The following is a 23,480-nucleotide window of genomic DNA, read 5'->3' as shown; positions in this document are numbered from 1 at the left end:
CAAATAACGACAAAAAAAAGTTCAAAGAGGAGACATGTAATATACCATATCGAAATGAACAAAATGATACTGGTTAGTGCAAATCCTCATGAATAGTTTTCGAAAAGTTAATTGTCGATTAAAAGCAGGAAATTCATGTAATTATTCAGTTCAAAATCTTTTTTCGTACCGAATTCTGTTCAAGAATTTCAAGCTTAAAGTATATAAAGCTATAATCATGCCTGTTATGATGTATGGTTCCGAAACATGGTCGCTTATTCTGAGGGAAGAACGTAGGCTAAAAGTATTTAAGGATAGAATCCTGAGACGAATATTCGGACCTAAGAGGAATGGGAACGGTGAATGGCGGAACTTCATAACGAGGAACTACATAATTTAACCGTTTACCAAACACTGTTAGAGAAATCAAATCTAGGAGGCTCACGTGGGCAGATCATGTAGCCAGAATGGAAGAAAGTGGAAATGCTTTCAATAGTTTGCCTCGAAGTTCAGTTGTTAAACGGCCATTAGGAAGATCTAGACACAGATGGGAGGATAAGATTAAGATAGATCTCACAGAAATAGGAATACAAAGTAGAAACTGGATTAAATTGGTTAAGGGTAGAAGTTAGTAGAGACCTTTTGAGAACGCGGTTACATAGTTCATAAACAGTAGCGTCATTTCAGATTTGGCTTGGGGGGAGGGGCAAGACCCCTTGATATAAGTAAAATTTCGCGTTTTTCACTGACTTATTACTATTCTATTGATAAAATCTATATAAATCTCAAACTCAGAGGGGGACAAATGCCCCTCCCCGCCCCCCTAAATGATGCCCCTGGTCATAAACCTAAAACTTTATGCTGTACGAGAATCATGCCACCACCTATTACGGTGAAACATGATCCTGAAGTTATACCCTTATGAAGTTTTTCATTATGACAGGAAGATGACAGATATCATAGTGTGGTTTATACAATTATGATCAACTGTTAAAAGTTTTTTTTTTTTGTTCTATAAAATATTTATTGATACATATATGAGTGGATAAAAAAACATTAAGCTGAATAAATTGATATGCTTCAGGATAAATTCTCATGCGTAGCTTTCGAAAAAATCGAGAGAAACGAATTTTCTTTTGCGTTAAAGTAAAATGTATGTCGTTCGTTAGAATAAGTTAAGGAAATATATTTGGTCATAGTTAAATATGTTCAAAAATGTCCTGAAGTTTGCCACCAGTGAACAAAATGACCAGGAATGCATGCTAATATTGGTTAATAGGAACTGGCCTACGAGTGTTCAAAATGAATCTGAACTTCTAATGTATCCAATGAGTATGCAGACACAAACAACTTTTAAATTACGTTAAGAAAAAAAAAAAAAGACCACACATTGCAAAGTCGTTTTTTTTGTCTCTATACGCATTGAATACGTCAAAAGTTTAGGTACATATTTGAACACTCTTAAGCCAATTCCCATTAACCAGTGTTAGGAGGTGTTATAGATCACTGATGGAAAACTTCAGGACATGTTTCGACATGTTAAACTATGAAGAAAAGTAGTTTCTAAACAACATTGATTTTTTTTTTGATTTTTTTTTGAGTGTGTTTGTTGGATTTTTTCATGAACTATTTTGTAGCTTCTAATATCCATAATACATAGTGAAAACAGTGTGAATTTTATTTTCTTACTCCCCTTTCCCCGCCCCAAAGCATTAGTTGTACTTTATCTAAACATTGGTCCTTCCAAATCGAAATCTAGGTACAATCCTAAAGAAATACTTCGAACATGTCTAAAAGGGATACTAGAAAAATTAAGACGAGTCAAACAAGGCCGTTCAAAGAATGAGAGTCCATATTGTGAAAAGTATCCAATCTGTCTTCACTGGAGCAAAGCTTCTCCTTACACGACTTAGGCGTCCGTTTATCTCGATACTCCTCCGAGACGCCTGAACCATTTTTAGCCAAATTTGACAAGAGGGCGCGCTGAGTGTCGAAAGGGATCGGATGTCCCGATAGAACATACCATTGAGGAATAACCATTAATAAAGCGGGATGTTCATAGACTTAACCTTGGAAAATCATTTGGCTCGCGAATTCTAATTGTAAACAATGGAAAATAGAGTTGAGTTGATCTTAGTTTAGCGTCCCGTTCAGCGGCGAGGCTATATGAGACGTGGACCTACTGATTAACGTGGAAAGGAACCACATGAGCTCCTACCGGGAATCGAACCCGGGTCTCCCACGCCAAAGGAAACCGCTTACCTACGAGGAATCTCAATGGAAAATGGATTCTTCAGCATTAGAAATAGGGCGAAGTCCTTTTAGTTTTGTTCAACGAGCACAATTTTTCAAATCCATTATGCTTTCTGCTGATATGCCAAATTCAACTATTTGTATGTCGTGTTCATCCACGAAAACAATCGATATACTAAAAAAAATTCTATGAATAATCAATAAAGGTAGATTGCTCCGCTTCAAGTTTGCAATTATTGCATAGTTAGTAAGTAGTTTCCGCGAAGACACAACAGAAATTTAGGCATACTTTGTCCGATCTTAGATTATATCTTACTAAGATTAGAATACATCTAGCACACTTTTGATTCATTACTAGAACACTTTAGAGCATATCTGAATCACTTATGGGATATTTATACTGTGACCAAAAGTCCCTAAAATGTGTTCAAATGTGATTTGCTTTTCTATAGAAACAGAGAAATGTATGAAAAAAAAAATCAAGACTTTGCAGACCTGAAATGAATTAAACAATGTGACAAATTCAAAAGATATTAATAAATCCTTCTTGATGCAGTTTTCTTCGTGGTCATATCAGGGGCGGATCCAGGACCGACTTCTGGGGGTGGGTTGTTATATTGCTACTTTTAAGAGCTCCAAACTTTGGGATGGGTTTTATTTATATATATAAAATAAGAAAGCTTCCTGTTCTGGGGGGAACGATTGCCCCGATCGCCTCCCCCTGGATCCGCCCCTGGTTCACATTGCTTCATGCTGTAAAAGAAGTTTTTTTTTTTTTTTAATGAAATGTAGCTAAACATGAACCGATGTATAATTAGAAAATAAAATGGAACTCACCACACTCTTCCTCTCTTGGTTAGTGAGTTCGTCTCCCAACTTCAAATTTGCAGCTATAGTTAATAGTTCTTCGACAGTGAGATATGGCTGGTGGATATCCTCTTGCATAATGTAACAAGAGAGCTTGTGAAATTTCTTTGAGTTCTTTGGATATCCATTGATGAGAATTTCACCTGTTGCACCAAACGCCCTGTAACATAAAAGAACACCATTTAGTGAATTTTTCAGCAATCCGGATTAAAGACAAACAGGTTACGAAAGATCCTATGTCTTCTATCTGAATAGCAAGTACACTATAACACGTAACAGTACGCTACAATACAATTTCTACCATTTCCGGTTTTAATAGAGAGATTAGAGTGGAGATGTAATATAGTCTTGGGACGCTTAGTTGATTGCAGCAAATCGCTTCTCATTATCTACTACTATACTATTTTTACTCTATACCGATCACCGTTAAAACTAGAAAGTGGTTGATTTTCTGAAACTTTTGGATTTATGTAATAGAAATTTTAGAATAGAAATGACAAAATGTTCTTGAGTCGCTTAGTTGGGTTACAAAAATTCTTTCTAGCTATCTAGTATCGTTTCTACTCTGTAACGATCAACGTTAAAGCTGGAAATGGATGATTTAAGCCAGAGGCGCATCTACGGGTGGGGTGGGGGACGCACTGGGTCTGGACCCCCCAAAAAATTTCTAATTTTATTGTGCTGCCAAAATGTCTTGAGCCGTGGCAACAATGCGAACTAAAGCTCACACCCTCACACACCCACGCGTTGAGCCAATAAGGGTTCAGCTGTTGCTAAGCGAGAGAAAGCGAGTGGAATCCCTTCAGCCGATAGCAGCGCTTGCAACGGAAGACTAGGGATCAAGTCAATGTGGTATATTTATACATACGTATATACACTTTCCCAAGAAAATTTGATCTTACACTTCATCTGTACTCTTTCTCTTATAAAATAATCTAGTTCTATAATATATTTTTTTTCCCTGAAGATATAAATGAAAGTACTTTAGAATTACTTATCATCTTTTCAGGTGCAGATTAATACCTGTTCAGTTTACATAGACCTAAGGACTTGTAGTGTTAGACCCCTCTCAACAAAAAACTCTGGGCTTAGGCCTAATTTCAGTCACTTCTGGTTTTAGTAGAGAAATTAGAGTGGAGATGGAATAATACATCGTTAAGACACCTAACTGATTAGAGGCAAGTGCTTCTTGCTATCTATTACTGTTTTTGCTCTATGGCGATTAACGTTTAAACAAGAAGTGATTGATTTCTGCCAATTAAATTGAATAGAGTTTTAAAGAGAGCAGACGCTGCATAATACTAGAAATTCAAATTGATTCCAGAAACCGTTTCTCACTACGTCTCCCTCTATGAAAATCAATATTGAAACCAGAAGTTGTAGTCTATTTCTACTACTTTCGGTTTTGGGAGAGAGTTAAGGATGGAGTGAAATGTATTTTTAAAGCACTTAATCGATTTCAGAAAAACTGCTTCTCGCTACCGATTTTGCTCTATAGTGAGCAACGTTAAAAAACCGAAAATGGTTAATTTCTATCACTTTTGGTTCGACAATCGCTTTAATCCGCCAGTTTGGTATTGGCACATAACTTTTGATTCTCTACAACTTCGCCAAATTTGTTGCTAATCCATCAAACAGTTCAAGAGATTTTCTATCTCTCGGACGACACACAAACAGGGTAAATATATTGTAATGTCCCACGTGGTATTGTGTACAAACAACTCTTTACGCTTGTGTTTATAAACACCACCACATGGTTTTACGTGAAGATACTATGCACCACATGGATCCACTACAACCAGCAGATGACGGACTTCTTGCTCCTCTCACGAAGCAGACGACGACATCGAAGCAGCAGCGCCATCCACGTCTGTGGATCTATAAATTCAGCAGCTGACAGCGGACCAGCATCAGTTCACTGGTGTCCCTCCTACTGTTTGCTTCGGAACATTAGGAGTAACCTAACCCCAAGTCTCTGCTTAGGGACTCTTGGCTTTTTCTTTCTCCTGGCTTAGCCTGCTTCGGGGCTCTGTTCGGAATCCTAACCTCCGTCGCTTAGCCTGCTTCGGGGCCCTGTGAACACATAACCTCTTCACTGCTTGTCACAGAGCATTGGGAAACCCTATCGCCACTCTGCCTAGCCTGCCACGGGGCTTTGTGAAGATCCCGTCTGCGACCTCTCGGTCAAGGCCTAAGTGTTTCTAACCTCACAAGTATAGAGAAGAATATCTTTGTAGTATTTCTGTAAAATACTGTTATTTAGTGAATTTTATAATAAAAGCCGGTAGTGGGAGTCGATTCCGGACACACTTTTTATTATCTCGCTCTACCTAAATCCTATATGGGACAGAGTTTTACAATATAGTATAAATGAATTCTGGTAAACCGAATTCCGTGCAAATTAACATGTCTTCAACAGTTTAAAGCAAAACTCGCCGACGTAAACTGATTAATTAAATACTGTATCATACAGGAGCTTAGGTGGCAGAAATGGGGATAGGATAGACGAGTCAACTAATTTTGTAACTTCTGATGAGAAAGAAAATGCAAGTTCCAACAGTTACATTTTTGATTCCAAACAGTATAACTGCCAGGTAAAAAGAAAGTGTTGGCTGGTATATGATTCACATAATTCAGTAATTATCTTTCCTTATAATTCATTTAGTTTTTTAAGTTTCTGGTTTGAAAAATTTGGACAAAAATTAGAATTTCATTACACGAGTAATCTTTACAGCAGAAAAAGATAGCATATATATAGAGGGAGATTAAAATTGCAGTGGTGTAAGTAACTTTTTCAAAAAAAGAAGCAATAATCAAAAATGAATTTTTTTGAAAATTAAAAACATATCGGATAAATCTAACTAAAATAGGGAATAAAATATGTAAAACCGGATAGTTTAAAATACAATATAAAAATAGGTCTAAAATTGGTAAGATCTCTGTGGTGTAAAAGCGTAAAATGTATATAAGAGTGTTTCACCTCTTGCAGTACCAGACTATCCCTTCCAAGCAAAGTAACCTAAATCCAACCACGTGCTCACCTCAAAATTAGCATTGTAGTGCGAAAGTGCAGGATATATAGTATCTTGGGTAAAGATGTCCCACTGAGTGACGACACCTCTGCTCGAATTGCTTAAGGTATGTGACTTGTGGTCACAGCACTTGCCATGCACGTGAAAGGGTACAAAGTCTTGAGTAAATATATGTGGAAGTTGCATCGGAGAAAGAAGCTGCTTTTGTTCCGGCCTGTTCACAAAGCGAAGTTACTCTTATTTCAATGTCTATAATTTTAGAAAATGAAATGTAATGATTTTCTTGAAGGTAATTAATTAGGAGTACATGAATAAAACATAATTGCTTAAGAATCTTCAATCTTCAATCTTTTACAAACGCTAATATGTTTGTTGTGTTTCTTCATCCATGAATATGTCAAATGTAGGGTGACCAGACATACTCTTTTTAAGAGTATTATACTCTTTTCGAGGTTCATATACTCTATACTCTTTTTTCTTCCCAAAAATATCGAATTATACTCTTTTGTGGTATTTTCAATTTCATTTAACGTTTAATGCATTTTCCCATTGAAAATCGCATTTTTTTTCCCCCTGCAAAAACTTGGACCTTTTCAACGCTGCGTTTCTCGTCCTCGTTGCATTGTAGGGTTGCCAGATTTTCTTTTTGCAAAAGAAAAAAATAATAATATAACTAAACTGTTTTTTATTAGTTAGTACTAAAACTATAGTAAAGACGTCAAAATTAAAGTGATAGATTTATCCAAACTTTCAACGTTTTAATTATTAAATTGTTAATTAAATTGATTGAGTACCTGGAATGATTTATATTTTCGGAATTTATATCTGGTATTCCTACAGTTCATTGCACGGGGTTTTGTTTTCCCTTCAAACTGAGTCAGTTCTTGGTAGTGGGAATCGCGCAGTGATTATTATTCTAATTAACGTGCGTACGTACACTCAATCAATTATATTATTCGTGGATTGGAAGGATTTATTTTATTAACAATGTTGCAAAGAAAATGTCAGTATAATCAAGCGTTTGAATTAACCTATCCTTGCATTAAAAGGGCCCGCAGTAACGTTGTTTACAAAGCATGGTGCACGGTATATAAGATGGAGTTCTCTGAAAAAAAAAATGATTTCTTCGGAAATATGATATAGACCAACATATAAAATCTAAGTCGCACACTGAATGCTCATCAACTTCCGAAGCAGGTAAATTGGATAGCTTTTTCACCACAGAATCCTCAGAAGAGCTAGATTTAATTCGACTAGAACTTGTGTGGTCATACCATAATGTTAAACATAACCACTTTTTTAGAAGCATGGACTGCACTAGCAAACTTTTGAAATCAACAATAAATAAAAAAAAAAATTGCATGTGCGAGAACGAAAACAGAGGCTTTGTTAACTAATATGGTGGGAGTGTGGTCAGAAAATATTTTAAGTAGTATACCCTAATGTTAAAAAGGCTCCTTTCGTTGTTGTTGCTTGTGATGCTTCCAATCGTAAAGCAACCAAACTCATGCCTGTTTTAGTGCGGTACTGTGAAGTAGATACTGATATTAATGTAAAAACATGTGTTCTAAAAATTCATAGCATATCAAATGAAACCTCGGAAACTGTGTCGAACGTATTAATGGCTACATTACGTCAGTTTTGTTTGGAAAATAAGGTAATCGGTTTTGTAGCTGATAATGCACTAGTAAATTTTGGAAGCATAAAAAATAAAACAACAGGAAACGTGCATATCGAACTAGAGTGTAGATTGAAGAAAAGTGTTTTTCCTATCGGGTGTGGGCCTCATATCCTTCACAATGGAATTTCTGTGTCGTGTTCGAGAGTAATACCGATCGATGTTGAGAATTTTTTAAAAAATATACAACCATTTCAGTATTTTTACTGTAAGGACAGAAAATTTGAAAAAAAAAAAAAACTTTTGTGAGTTCATTGGCTGTCATTATGAGTTTCTTTTGTATCACTCAAAGACGAGATTCTTGTCTCTGCTTCCGTGTGTAGAAAAAATTGTACATCAGTATGAACCACTTAAGGTGTACTTTTTGAGTGATGAAAATGCTCCAATAGCTATAGTCAATTTCTTTCGAGACGAAACAAGTGAGTTGTGGCTGCATTTCCTGCATGCTCAGCTAATCTTGTTCACTGAAACAATTACACAAATTGGGGAGGAGGATATAACAGTGACTGAAGTTTTTGTTGAATATTTTGAACTTCTGAGGATATACAAAAATAGAATTGAACAAAACCTTTTTCCGTTTTCTGCTAGAAATTTACTTACGAAACTTGTAAAAGAAGGGAATATAAAAGAGGAATATGCCTACTCAATGTCAAGAAGGTTTTACTTTGAAGTAATAACATACTTAGAGATGTGGTCACAACGTTTTTTCGGAGAAGTAAACAAGATGAAACATTTACTACTTGACACATCAGTTACCTATGAAGAATTTCAGGAGTCGTTTGCATATTTCTATGAGCAGGTAAAACATGTAGACAGTTCGTTGGAATTCAGTGATAATGATATTTTTGACACTTACTGTACAATATACAGATGTGGTAAAGAACACCTTGAACAATGGGGAGAAAAAAGAGAGACAATGATGGGCAAATGGAAAATAGTGTACAAAGATTTAGTGCGGGCTGGGTCAAATTTAAAAGTGATTGTGCCACTCGTGCAATCCTTGTTTACTTTACCGGGCACTAATGTTGATTGTGAGAAGCTCTTCAGTGCTATTAACACTTACTGGAGCGAGGAAAAAAGTCAACTCGTAGTGTCGACACTGGAACAAGTGATGAAAGTGAAGTTCAATGTAAGCATGGATGTGAAGAGTTCAGACTGGCAATAAAGGATGACATTAACTTACTCAAGAAAGCAAGATCGTCGCAGAAGTATGAATGATGGTGAGTAAAACTGTTTTAAGTATTTAACTCATTTGCATGCGCATTTGATAAAATACTGTAATTCATCTTGTCTTCATACTTACTGTCTTATTTATTTATTTTTTTATATACCCTTTTGGATTTAAAAAAGTCTGGTCACCCTAGTCAAATGATCGACTGGGGCGTCTTTGCTTCAAAATTGGAAAAGTTACCCCAGTGAAATCGAAGCAAAGATGCACCACTACTGGTTTAAGATTTCTGTTCGGGATAACCAGTTTATGATGTGTTGCAAGCATTTGTACATTCGTTGTGTTTTAAATAATGTTTGGTTTGAATATGAAACACTAATTGTTTTGTAATAACCTGTAATTAATTGTTCACTCAGAAGCAAACGGGAAATTCCCGTTTGGAGCAAGGGCTTGGTCTCCTGGCTGGGTTGCTGGTTCAAATGATGTAATATTCTATTTATAAACATTTTTCTTTTCGCTCCTTACGTGATCAATATTGGACTGAATGAACTTCACATAATGTATGTGACACTAGTTGGCTAGCAAGCTGAATCAAAAGAATGTGCATGGATTGAGTTTTAAGCCATTTGTGTGAGCTGAATATGTATGAGGGTGTTCAAAATACTAAAACTATATCCTTGCAGGAGGGGTCCTGCGACATACTTGATTTGTTACAACTTCCTTTATCTGGTTGAATTATTTTGAAAAGGTAAATCTCTGGGTGAATTACATATTCTTTCATTGCAAAATGAAGAGCATTTGCACTAATTCATCAGATATCATCATAGGTGTACCAGTGATGTAGCTAAGTTGTTATCAGGGCAGGCATTACATTTTCAGGGAGCAGGTTTTTACATATTAAAAGAAAGCCTAGTGGTTAGTACGTGTCCCTTTGGTGCACGAAGTCCTGGGTTCGATTCCCGGTGTGAACACCTTGGAAAATTTGAACGATGATTTGGATTTAAACTGTCACTACGTTAATTGTGGTCGCAATAATCCAAGTTTGAACAAATGATGTAAGGTCCACAATTCTTTTTTCTCTTTTATCTTTGTCCATTGTTTACAAACGGATTTAGAAAATATACGTGGAGAATATTTGTCATTTTGTTGAAAATTTTCTTCATAATTAGATAGGAGATAGTAGAAGTTAAAGTTAGTAATATTAGTGGTGCTAAAGCATAATTGAATGTTTCTATGATGTTTATGAACACATGTTGAAAAATTGTGAAACTGGGGCATCTTTCCCCCACATGCATGCCGAAGATGCCCCACTTGAAGATTTTTGTAAATGGTTTATTTAAGGTCTTAAATTTACAGAAATAAAAATGTCTTTCGAGATATTACAAAGAAGACATCAATCTTCTAATTGATCATAAATCCAACAACCTCATCTCAACTGTAGGAGTGGAAAATGGGTAATAATGAAAAGAAGGGCATCTTTACCCAAGTTACTCTATAGGGGTGTTTCATCCCATTATATATGGGGTATATCACCGTTTACTGTGCAACACTGAATTTATTCCCTAAAAATAATAAGTGATTCTGAAAGGTTTATTCCGCTGAATTCGAAAATATTTGTTTTCCCATATCAGGTCTCAATTTTTTTGAAAAAAAAAAAAAAACGAAAAACATAATTGAAATCTTCAATTTTCTGGAACTAGCTAGGAAACATTTAAAAAAAAATCCCGATTTTAATAATGTTAATTATAACTATTCATACACTTCAATATATTTAACAAACTTTCATTAATACAAAATAAATTCCCCTCCCCATCACAGACGAAAGATTCAGAATTTTTGTGATAAACAAGGGAAAAGTAACTGTCCCTCCAACGAAATTTACCTACCTACACTTAGCAACATCAAGCATTAATACTACACGTTTAATTTCTTGCTTCTTCGTATCGAGAACCTCATTTCGCTGTTGAAATAATGTGCTGTAACAAATTGATAACATCGAAAGTTGTGTTCTTGCGACACGTTAAGATGTGGATGTGTCCTCGTGAAGTAGCTAACATTTCCAAACATTGTTTCGTATAGTGGAAATACGGTGCTACATTTCTGACAATGCTTAGAAACTGTGAGAGTGATCGTGACAACTTCTGTTATATGCGTGTAGATGGAGAATTCTAAAACCGAAGCTCACGATGGTAATGTCTGTTTTTAGAAAAGCGTTTGAATTATATTTTTCTGCGAAGCTCAACATAGGCAAACTCTGGGTACCGAAATTTTGCTGTAAATCCTGTACAGTGAATATATAGGGATGATTCCGTGCTTCTCATAAATGTATGTTATTCGCTATTAATGTTAAGGTTTGAATCACGTAATCATTTACACGACAGCTACTATTCTCTTTGAAATGTAAAGAGGAAAATGTCCAAGGGTAAAAAATTATTTCAATACTCAGATCTACAATCAGCTAGAAGACCCATTCCATATTGTGAATTTTTCCCTGTGCCAGTGGTACCAGAAGTGTGTAAGGCATCAGTGATGTTGGCGACAGTGTGTGTAATATGAGAAGTAAGCGTGAAGATGCAACATAGAGAGAACTTTGCTAGAGAACCACATTTTATTACTCAGAAGGAACTGAACGACCTTGTTAGAGACTTGAACTTACCCAAACAAGCTGTGCCTAGTTTCAAGGCTTCAAGATAGAACTGAAAAAAGAAATCAAAGTGAGATTCAACCGTGATAGACAATACAATTTTCTGAAATTTTAGAGGAATAGTAATCATTGCATAAATTGCATAGATATTGTAGGACTGCAGCAGGCATTACAAATACACTATAAAGGCGACGAGTGGCGGTTATTCTTGCACTCGTCAAAAGTAAGAAGTGCACAATGTTCTCTTGTGTAAAGTGTGTTCTCTTGCACAATGTTAATACTAACCCTCCCATTCTAATTGAATATTCAGTAAACTTGAAAAAAACCCATCAAAACTTGAAACCCTCACTACAGAAAATGAGGTATGATGGACATTAGTGGAACGTAGGGGGCGTGGTGCCTCAGTGGTAGAGCGTTCACCTCCGGTGCTTGGGGTCCCTGGTTCGATCCCAGCTCGCGCCGTGTGGACTTTGTGGTGGTCAAACACCGTGCTCGTGGGTTTTCTCGGGGTTCTCCCATTTCCTCCCACTTTCTTCTTCGGGGCAATCGCTCCCTCCCAAAAGAGGAAACTTTCTTAATTTATATATAAATAAAACCCATCTCAGAGTTTGGAGCTTCTAAAAGTAGCTCTAAGTAGCAGTATTATAACCCTTAGCCCCTCCAGAAGTCCGTCCTGGTTCCGCCCCTGTTCATTATTCTTGAATTTGGATTAGTTAACGTTTTTCTTTTTAGAGTTTTCTTTTATGTGTTATTGCTATTTTTGAGTTATTTTCCTTGTTATGTAATATATTTTCTACCTATTTTTTCATTCTTGAAATCGTTCTTTGACTATTTAAATTTTTATAGTTTTCTTGTTTCTGTTTCAATGTTTTAATTTATAGTAGGCTACGTGTATCAACTACACCTTATTATTACTTTTCAAAGAAATTTTGTTTTGAATTTTTAATGCGCAACAGATGTCGAGCATTGGCCTTACCATTACGGGGACCAATAGCGTAGTTGCTGACTCCCACTAAATCACAACAAATTGATCAATCAACCACTCATTATAGGAAATTTTGTAACAGCATCAAACTAGAAACAAAACTAAAATTAACAAATTGTCTCATGTGATATGAATAGAAATTTTAATTTATGCACTTCGTCCTTGTAAACCATGTAATTTAACTTTAAGAATTAGTAACCAGTAGTTTAATGTATTTAAATACAAGTTTCAAACTATGTCTACATTGTATTTCATTGAATGAAACCTATAATCTTAAAATACATAAAACTGTGTGTACTGTACATTTTGTACAATTTTACGACTGTTTCTTTTCTTAAAGAAAATAATTCTTCCTTTCCATTCAGTATCAGCTGCAAGTTTCAAAAGGAATTGCGATGTCATGGTGTACGAGCATCAAAACTACACAGATGAAATATTTTAACCTTGTCTTTCTTCTTCTTCTTTTTTGATGGTTCAGCTACAAAAAACAAAAACTGGACAAGTAATAAACGCATGCCTTTCCGTTGTAACAAGGGACATGAACGTCATTAGCTGATTTTGAAGGACACGAAACGACTATGCGTAGCTGCAAATTTAGTGCAAGCAAAGAATACTTGTGGGACATGACACAACAGCAGCTTCTTCTAACGACGTCTGCAGGACGCGATACAATCAGATAAGCAAAAACCGGCTGTTTCTGAAACTATGATCTAAGGACTGTCGGGTGGTTTTTCCCCATGTTCTTCAGTTAGATTTTAAAAATGGTCCAAAGGAAGACAGAAACAATTTCAAGTGATTTGCGTAAAACACAGAATATGTGCAAAGATTCTATAGATGTACAGGGTGGTAGGTAACTCCACCGACAAACTTTGGGAGGTGATTTCTTATAGGAAATGAAAGAAAAAAGTTCTAATAAACATGGGACGAAAAACGTCTCCTTTCAGAGTTATGAGCCGCCGAAAATTTACGTTTCGAAACGGTCTGCCTTAGAAACTACAGAATCGATCCCAAGCGGTTTAAGGAATTAGCTCTATCTAAATATTCATGTTCTACCGTGGTCCGTTGTCGGCGAAACGAACTGTAAAAAGGAAGTTGAGGTATAGGGATACTCATTTAAGTACAAATGGCGCGTTCGTTTCGCCGATAACGGAGGATGTTAAAACATGGATATTTAGATAGATCACATACTAGTTCCTGTGTAATTCCTTAAACCGCTTGGAATAGGCCCTATAGTTTCTAAGGCAGGGCGTTTCGAAACATGATTTTTCGAATTTTCGGCTGTTCATAACTCTGAAAGAAGACATTTTTTCGACCTATGTTTATCAGAACTTTTTTCTTTCATTTCATATAAGGAATCACCTCCCAAAGTTTGTCGGTGGAGTTACCTACCACTCTGTATATGTATATATATAAATGAAAGTGACTATGTTTGTGGTGAAATAACTCCTGAACCATCAGACTGATTTTGTTTAAGTTTTCAACATGGATGAGATTCGGACCTGGAATGGTTTCTATCATTTCATTTTGACGGTGGAACTTATGGGGATCGAAAATGACCGATATTTGTGCCAAATCCATAGCTTTCGGGATCTCTGAGATGAACAGTGACATTTCCGATGCCGTTTAAATCCAAATTCAGCCCATAATAGTAATATTAGTTTTAAGTGACATTTTTACCAAACACATGACATAAGAAGTTGTGCATTTAGAAGTATTTTATTTGAACTCAGCGAAGCGGGTAATCAACGCTAGTGGATTATATAATTAATTTAATATATAATTGAACAATATGTGCAAACAATAGATTATACAAATAATAAATTATACAATTAAATAAGTGCATAACTTTGGTGCATGTAGTTCCGGCTTCCATTCCCGATTGAAATTTGAATGTAGTACGATGGTTCGGATTGCAATTTAACCTGAAGGTCTGCGTCTCATATAGCCTTGGTGCTAAAAGGGACGCTAAACTGTAATTTTAACAACTAATTTAACAAGGTAAAGATTATAGAAATTCTACTAGCTTATATGTAAATAGAGAAATCCTCCTTTCCAGAGTTATAAATCACCTAAAAATGCGAAACATCACCTTTTAAAACGCCCTTGGCTTTAAAATTATGGAATCTCTCGCAAGTGATTAATAAAATTACAAAGGAACTACATAGTATGCGCTGTCTAAACATGCAAATATCATAATCCTTCCGTACCAGTGTAACGAATTCTATAAAGTAAGCTGGAGCATAGGCACCCGAAGAAAATTTTCCGGGGGGGGGGGGCATCTCCTTGGTTTCTACATTACATTTGGAATTTTTTTATTTGTTTTAAGAAAAATCTTAAGAACTTAAAAAAAATGAAACCTTTAGTTTTACGTCCCACAGTTATGCCGGTTAGGCTAAAGGAGACGGTGATGATGAGAAATGAATGAAATGGTGGAATGAAGAAAGTGGGAGGAAACGGGAGAACGCCGAGAAAACCCACGAGCACGGTGTTTGTCCACCACAAAGCCCACACGGCGCGAGCTGGGATCGAACCAGGGTCTGCAAGTACCGGAGGTGGACGCTCTACCACTGAGCCACCGCGCCCCCCTAATTTAAGAAATTTAAGTTGTTTTCTTGAGCCAGGGAGGCGGCCCTCTGCCCCACCCTTCGGATCCCCATGAGCTGGAGTATACTTTAAAGTAGACCCTACTAATTGAGTACTTGTTACAAGGATATCAAAGGATTGTGATATATGGATAACCAGGGTGCGAATTACCGGCGGGGATGAGGGGGGTTTTCCCCCTCAATCACATTTTGTTCCCCCCCCAAAGAAGTCAGCTGAAGTATCCCCACCGGAGATGCTCGCTTTCCCCCTCAAAATATGCTTAGTATAACTCCAAATTTCACTGATTTTTGTTATTTCTTGTAAATTTAATCTTCTAGCTGTATTTCGAAATGATCGATGTAAACTGTTCAGTTTTGGTCATTTCTACTTACCACCTAATTACCCACTATTTTCAACGTTGTTTAGTAGAACTATATTATTATGACTACGGTCGTTACTTGCAACTGTACCTTCGTACCCTTCAGTGCGTCATCGTTTGTGAATTTGAATGTACTAATTGCGTATAACAAAGCCACATATAGACTTATAAATATTCTTAGCGGTTGGCCAAGAAGAAGTAAACAAATAGCTTCTTCTACCATACTTGGCGAAGTTCGGATATGTCATATTCATCCTCTATATTTGTATCGATTATCATCTTATTTTAATTTTTGTTATAACATGTTATTTCATTTTCCAGTGTACTCTTTGTTAGCACATGGTCTTCATTCCCTAGTAGGTTGTGTGTATGCAACTCAAAAGTTGCATTTAATTTGTGATAATTAGCATAGTAATCACTGCTTTTACAGTTTACGGAAATGAACTTTTGAAACTGTACTCAAAATCTAAGATATAGGTATTCTCTCGTAAGTATATGTTAACGTACACGCTGGGGGATACGCTCCTAGTGAGCAGACATGTTAATGAAGGTGATTTTTAGGTGAATAAGCGAATAATTTAAGATTTGTTTCAGCTTTTGATAATACGATTGGTTCTCCGTGTCATTGTCCGTGTCTGTATAAGCATTTCAACTGGAGCGTCTTTTTTTTTTTTTTTTTTTTTTTTTTTTTTTTTTTAAAGTTAACCCTTCATTTTTCCATCTTTTCGCTGTACAGTTTGCTGTCCACGCAATTAATGTTGTCTGAAAAACTTCAGTGTAATGTTTTACTTTATTTGAATAACGTAGCCCATAGTGAATCAACTCATCTTCAACCTAACAGTAAAGTAATTTTTAAGTGTTGACTTTCCGTGCCCATCACGGAATCGATATTTGGAGAAAAAAAGTCGTGATGAGCACAGCTTTAGCGGGAAGTAGAAGCACAAGCTCGAAATTTGAATTGAGAGATTTTAAATATTTGGCCTTCGATTTGACCTTGATGTGAGAAATCGGGACCAGCAACAATCCATTTCTTATTTGATAGGCTAATATCTAGATTTTCTTTAAAAAAAAAAAAAAAAAATGTCCGGTTTAACTGATAATTTTAGTGGTTTTCACAAGACTGAAGTAGGTTTCTTTTCGCAACCTGTATGTATTAATGCAAAGTGGAAGCTTTCAATATGAGTGGTAAATTAACATATGCTTGTGATCATGGCTATCGCTGGAGCCGAATTATTAACTAAATAAACCTTAAAGAGCTACGGGGACAAGAGTGAGTACAACATTAAAACACGTTCAGAAAGGTTTAGTGGGGTGTGTGTATGTCACACAATATATATGTGTGCATTGTTATTGTCGGTAGATTTATTAAATTAATAAATCTCTTATTTATTACACATGCCACACACACACACACACACACACACACAAATATATATATCTATGGGGAGTAAGGCATTTATTGTCTCATTTTGAAATTTGAACCTTCAGACTATGTCCTTTGGCCTAATTTTATCCCCCCCAATATAGGTTATCTAATTCGCACACTGTGGATAACTATATCGAGATTCTTTGCAACGCTCGTGAGAGATCCCATAATTTTCAAGCAAGGACGTTTTAAAACGTGATGTTTCCCATTCTCGGTGGTTTTCCCATTTTTTTCTTTTATTTCATATAAAGAATCACTTCCTAAATTTATGACAGAGTTAATTAGCACAATGTATGTATACTGGTATATCCTCAATATATATAATGATGAATTTAGAAGGAGATAAGAGTTAGATAATCAGAAGAACATTTGCAAATCCCTAAAATTTTCTAATCCCTTCCCAGTGCCTTTTAGGCAAAGCGTAGACGCAACGCTTACATCTTATCATTGTGTGGATAGGGCAATGTACTATTTCCACCATTTTTCGTACCTAGCGAGAGAAACTGAACATTAATACACTTGATCCCAAAACGAAAGCCCTGCAATGAAATTGGTGGAAGCAGTAAATGGCTAGTAGTTGAGGGAGAAAAAAAAGTAAGTTTTAGGGTGTGTCGTGGATGTACATAAGTTGGATAACAATGGCGTATCAGAAAAAACATTCTATTGAAAGCGAATAATTGCCATGTCGTGCTCAACGTTTGCTCGATTATTAGGAATCGAGAACTGCTGCGTTTGATGCTGCAGGGATAATTGAAGTACAAATCGACTGAAAAATTACATGCGTTTACCACAAGTAGCACACGTGCAACATCGGAAGTTGCTGTTCGGGCAAAAAGGTATGTGATATTGCATTTTAAGGGGAAACAATAAAGATATCCATCTATATCCACCTTGAAATTTGTTTATGTGCAATAAATGAATGTTCTTGTGTGCAATAATAGTGACATTAGCTGCAGAAAACTGCAACCTAATGATGTGTTTAATAATTTCAGATGCAATATCTACATCCCGGAGAGAGCTGTTTGGCATTTGGCGTAAGAAAGAACCCTAACTGCCAAAAATGATACAGTTGGAACATATGCCTGGAGCAGACTGGGACTGGGGAAGATAAACACAGATGAAAACGAGTACATTCAGCAGCAAGTAAACAATTTTAATAGCAAAGTGTATCAAAAACTGCAGAAATCAAATCGTGTACTGAAAGCATTTTTATTACAAGATGGTAAGTGGCTGGATAACAATGTCCAAGATTTTAATGGCAAGTTGCAAAAAGCTCAGTGAGTGAGGTCTGTGAAACAGCACCCCACACGCGTGCAGCATCTCTTCTCACAGACCAACGTAAACTACTTTGGGCGGCAAATGGTAATTCTTGTGTTGAGTGTATTTTCACTAACGAGGAAACCTTTCTTTTCTTTGTTGATAAGGGCAGTTGTTCAAATTCCTTCGGTGGCTTCCGAGTGTGCTGCAGGATAATGCCCCTGGTTCTGGATCATCTTATTGCTGTTGAGGCACAAAGCTGACATTATCATCCAGCCACTTACCATCTCGTGATAACAATTTCTTCGGTATACGATTTGATTTCTGCCATTTTTGATACACTTTCCTATTAAAATTGTTTACTTGTTTTCATTTGTGTACTCGTTTTCATTTGTGTTTGTCTTCTCCAGCTCCATTCTGCTCCAGGCATATGTTGCAACTGCAGCATTTTTGGCAGTTAGGGTTCTTTTCTCACGACAAATATCAAACAGCTCTCTCCGGGATGTAGATATCGTATCTGAAATTATTAAACACTTCATCAGGTTGCAGTTTTCTGCAGCTAATGCCACTATTATTGCATACGAAAACATTCATTTATTGCACATAAACAAATCTCGAGGTAGATATAAATGGATATCTTTATTATTTTCCCTTAAAATGCAATATCACATACCTTTTTCCACGAACAGCAACTTCCGATGTTGTACACGTGCTGCTTGTGGTAAACACATTTAATTTTTCAGTCAATTTGTGCTTGAGTCATAATACATTCCTGCAGCATCAAATGCAGCAGTTCTCGATTCCTAACAGTCGAGCAAACGTTGAGCACGATAGGTTAACTTTGATACTCTAAATCTGACCAACATTAGTAATACCTACTGCTGTATCACAACACGTCTTTTATATGTGCAAATCCATTTCATTGCATAACGTCATATTTTCTTTTTATTGTTGTTCCTGTCATCTCTGATATCTTTGTGACTCATTACGGATAAAATGGGTGTAATTCCAAGCAACTTGATTTTGGAGTTTTGCATAGCTAGATTGTGCATTTCGTCCACTCTGAGACGTCCGCTTCCAATGCCTTGGCAATGCTGCCATTGCAACGCCTTGCCTTCCTCATGTAATTACGATAAAAGAAAACTAGGCCGGATAGTACGGAGGGCGGATAGTCACGAACGGATACTCTGAAGTCTATTGTGGTGTGTATGTATAGGGTCTTATGCAGAGTCCTTCTGACGCGTGATTAGTGCCATACCAAAGAGTTCTACTAACATATGTTTCCTGCAGTAGTGAGACGTTTAGTATGACGCTAATCATACGTCAAAACGACTTTGCATAAGGCCCATAATGTCTAAGTCGAACATCCAAAAATTCTGCCTTGTGTATGAAAGAAGATGGAATGAATAAAATAAATCAACAATAATGGAAGAAGTGATAATATGAAGAAAGTGGATAGAGAAAGGTGACCTTGATCCGAGTTTGCTCCTCCCTGCTTATACCAGTGCTAAGCAAACACCGGTAGAGAAGATGGACTGAATTCACTTTCCTTCCTCTTACTATTAATATCAGCTCCAAGCAGTAGATTTCAATAAGAAGTTTCAAAGAACGTAATCCTTTCGTGATTGTTTTCTTCTCTTAAAAAAAAAAAAAAAACTAGTTAAGCATGTTTATAAACATGTGATAAATTCATCTTATTTTTGATTAATTTCAGCCACAAGCAATAAGTTACGCCGTAATTGAAACACATCCGACGCTTAATACAAATCCGACTATTCTTACAAAATGTGCTTTAATATGGAGTATATTTCCTTCCCTCCTTTCTCATTCGTTGCGTATTTCAATGCCAAACAATGACCCCAAAGGAAAGTCAGTCATATTCTACCAAAATTTATTAATATGTACGAAAATTAACAGAGAAAATTGTTTTTTTTTTTTTTATCCCTCCCAACTTAAGAATTATTACAAGTCATCGTACTTCTGGTTTACCCCATATTCTTGACGAATTTCAAGAAACCCAAGCAATATTTTTTTACTTTCTGAGCCTCATGTACACATCTCATGTGTATAAGTTCAATAAACACAAACTCCCTTACCTGTATCCGCTAAGAATGTCAAGTAGACTTGTCTTTCCAGCACCTGAACATCCTAGAATTGCCGACAGTTCACCAGATTTAAACCTTCCACTTACAGAGTGAAGAATATTGATACGCTCTGCAAGGAAAAGAAGAAAGAATATTAAGATACACGAATTAAGTAGAAAAGAAAGTTATGTCGAATAATGCAAAGATACGTAGTAATCAAACATTATGTTCTTATGTATTAAGAAATGCAAGTAAATAAATATTTTGTTGAAAATATAAACTAATACAAAATATTATTTCTTTTCATTATTTTTTTCTAAAATTTAAACTTAAAAGCAGCTAGAGCTTTTGAAAATACAACTGTGCACTATACTTCTCTTTTTAAACTTTCAAACTATGATATGTGTAAGTATGTGTAGTTTTTATAGATGAGCTACATCTGTACGTCCGTTTGTCAATAGTTATCAGACCCGAAACGGTTAGAGAAAACAAACAAACAAACAAAAAAGGCTGTGGTATGAACTCTGTGTCCCAAGAATAGGTTTCATTTTCTCTCTTAACCTTCTATTAAAATCGGAAGCAGTAGAATTCAAAATCATTTCCGGTTTCAAAATTGATCTCGGGAGGGGGAAAAATGTTTGAATCTTTCTCTTAATAATAATAATATTAATAATAATAATATTAATAATAATTATATATATAACGCATTTAGTCATGTACTGCAAACATAATTCCGTTTTTATTTATTTATTTATTTATTTATTTATTTATTTATTTCTGAAGTTGGAAGTCAAGTAATTCCTACCACATTGACTTGATCCCTAGTCTTCCGTTGCAAGCGCTGCTATCGGCTGAAAGAATTCCACTCGCTTTCTCTCGCTTAGCAACAGCTGAACCCTCATTGGCTCAACGCGTGGGTGTGTGAGGGTGAGAGCTTTAGTTCGCATTTTTGCCACGGCTCAAGACATTTTGGCAGCACATAGCTTTAGAACCCCTTCGTATAACATCTTGTGTGTCACTTTCTTTCAACTTTCCCAAAGTTCAGTAACTCTTGCTTAGGTTTTCTGATGAAACCCAGTTTATGATCTACCTGATGAGTTTGTGCGTTTGTTTTTTGGAGTTGCTGCTGAATGTTTATATGCTGTTATTGGTTGAAAGATTTGTCGGGAGGGGAGGTATGAGTGTTTTTTTTTGTGTGTGTGTGTGTGTTACTTTACAGGGTGACCAAAAATTAAGGGTACTGAAAGTCAATATTCACAATCTGTTGTTGTTGTTGTTGTTGTTGTTGTTGTTGTTGTGTTACAATATTGTTAAAGTGATTGTTATGATTTGAAGTGGCAAACAATAAGACAAAAATCACTGGAGAAAGTATTGCATTCCGATATAAGAAGAACTACATATAAAATGTAAAACTTGGTAGAAAAAAGTGGATTCATACGTATTTGTCTAATTAAAAGATGCCTGTGCGATAGACAGAAGGGGGAGAACTGTTATGAAAATTGAAATATTTTATTCAACCACACTATTTAAAGTAAAAAAAAATGTATGCATAAATCCAAACTATAAACCATGGGCGATGAAAATTGGTACTAGAAAGGAAGTGACATGTAAAAATAGTGGAAAATGGCTGCCATTAGTATCCAACCGATACTTTTCGGGGTCGCTGAGATGAATAGTTGCACTCCGGATGCCGTTTAGGTGCTATTTCTGCCCTCATCGGAGAAATGGCAGGAGAGAAGGGGTGACATTACAGATTTTTTTATTCCACTTTCATTGAAATGCGATTTGTAAGAGATGGAATATTTCCCATAAGTTATTCTCCCCATCCAAAGAAGGAGAGTTTCAGCTAGTATCGTATAATAAGAAACAATGTAACACGTTTTTTTTTTCTTTCATTTTAACCATGCCGACAACTTTGCAAAATTCCCATCTCTCTAGGAAATGCACAATTAAAACATTGCCACAGGCTACACGTTTGCCTTCTGTTGTATTCGATCAAGGTCTCTCATAAGTTGATATGTTGTTTAATTTCTTTCTCATATATTGCCTCTTCGCACTATCTAGTAGTCCTTGGATATCGTGTGAAATGAATTTAGAAGTGCATAACTTTGTTTTGACCATTTTCGTCCTCCTCTTAAATCTGAGTACATTGAAAGATGACTCAAAAATATGCAAAGAAGTAGGCGTGTTCGAAAATTTTGTGGAATTATGTGACTCAAGGTAACCAAAGTTTCTTTTAGAACCATTGCTTCTCACTCTAAATATACACAGTGCTATTAGTAAAGTGTCAACAGAAAATATATATATATTTGTTCCAGTTCCAGGGGTAAAAGCTAGGAGGAACGCAGGGGGACGCTGTCCTCCCGCTTGCAGAAAATATCCGTGGCGTCCCCTCACTTTCTAAAAAAAATTGACAATGGTCAAAGATAGGCACTGGGGACGGCGTGACGTCATGCATCCCCCTACTTTTTCAAATCCACTTTCACCCCTGGTTCCAACCATACTAAATCCCGAGGAAATTGTGTAAATAAAGAACAGAATAAGCTAAAGTCGGGTTCATCCCCCATTCTTCATCATTATCCATCATTTTTATCAATTTACATTTAAATTTCTACACTAGAAAGCAATTACTAATTAATTATATTATTTAGTGATATCGGTGACCGAGACCCAGGTCTGCATCTGAAGAATTAAAACCTCAATTTATATTACGAAAGAAGTTAATTTTTTTAGACACTTTGATTTAGAAAAAAAATCTCAAGAAGTATTCAATGGGTGAATTTTGGGCCGGATGTGGAAGTTGAAAAGGTAGAAATCTAGTTCACAGAAGGATGATCCATCCACGGAAGTACAAGTAGGAATCGACCATTTTTCTTTTCGCTTTAACGTTGATTACTACCGAACACAAATAGTCATAGATAGAGAAAAGCAGTTTTCTGCAATCAAACTCTGGCGGGAGCTCAAGTGGTTCGGATTTCACGTTAATCAGTAGGTCCACGTCTCGTATAGCCTCGCTGCTGAACGGGACGTTAAACTCAAATCAAATCAAATCAAATCTAAAAATCAATTAAGCATCCCAAGGGCATATCCCGTCTCCTAATCTCTATAATACGTAAAACCAGAATGTAGAAATATACTACAACTT

At 36.1% G+C, this 23,480-nt stretch overlaps 1 protein-coding gene across 1 annotated transcript in view; it reads right to left on the bottom strand.

The window, feature by feature from the left end:
• The window catches only part of LOC145690410 (ATP-binding cassette subfamily G member 4-like), a 271,793-nt gene that overhangs the window by 117,926 nt on the left and 130,387 nt on the right, over positions 1-23,480 (bottom strand). Inside the window, exons 2-3 of the mRNA XM_081765255.1 lie at positions 20,348-20,465; positions 3,070-3,259 (exon numbers count right to left, since the gene is read on the bottom strand). Of these exons, the coding sequence (XP_081621381.1) occupies positions 3,070-3,259; positions 20,348-20,465 (308 nt within the window). The remainder of the gene's footprint in view (positions 1-3,069; positions 3,260-20,347; positions 20,466-23,480) is intronic.

The sequence above is a fragment of the Thermobia domestica genome, chromosome 7 (genome assembly GCF_964235325.1).
Source record: "Thermobia domestica chromosome 7, izTheDome1.hap1.1, whole genome shotgun sequence".
Lineage (NCBI taxonomy): Eukaryota > Metazoa > Arthropoda > Insecta > Zygentoma > Lepismatidae > Thermobia > Thermobia domestica.
The sequence above is the reverse complement of the archived record's forward strand: the minus strand, read 5'-3'. Positions and strand labels throughout refer to the sequence as shown.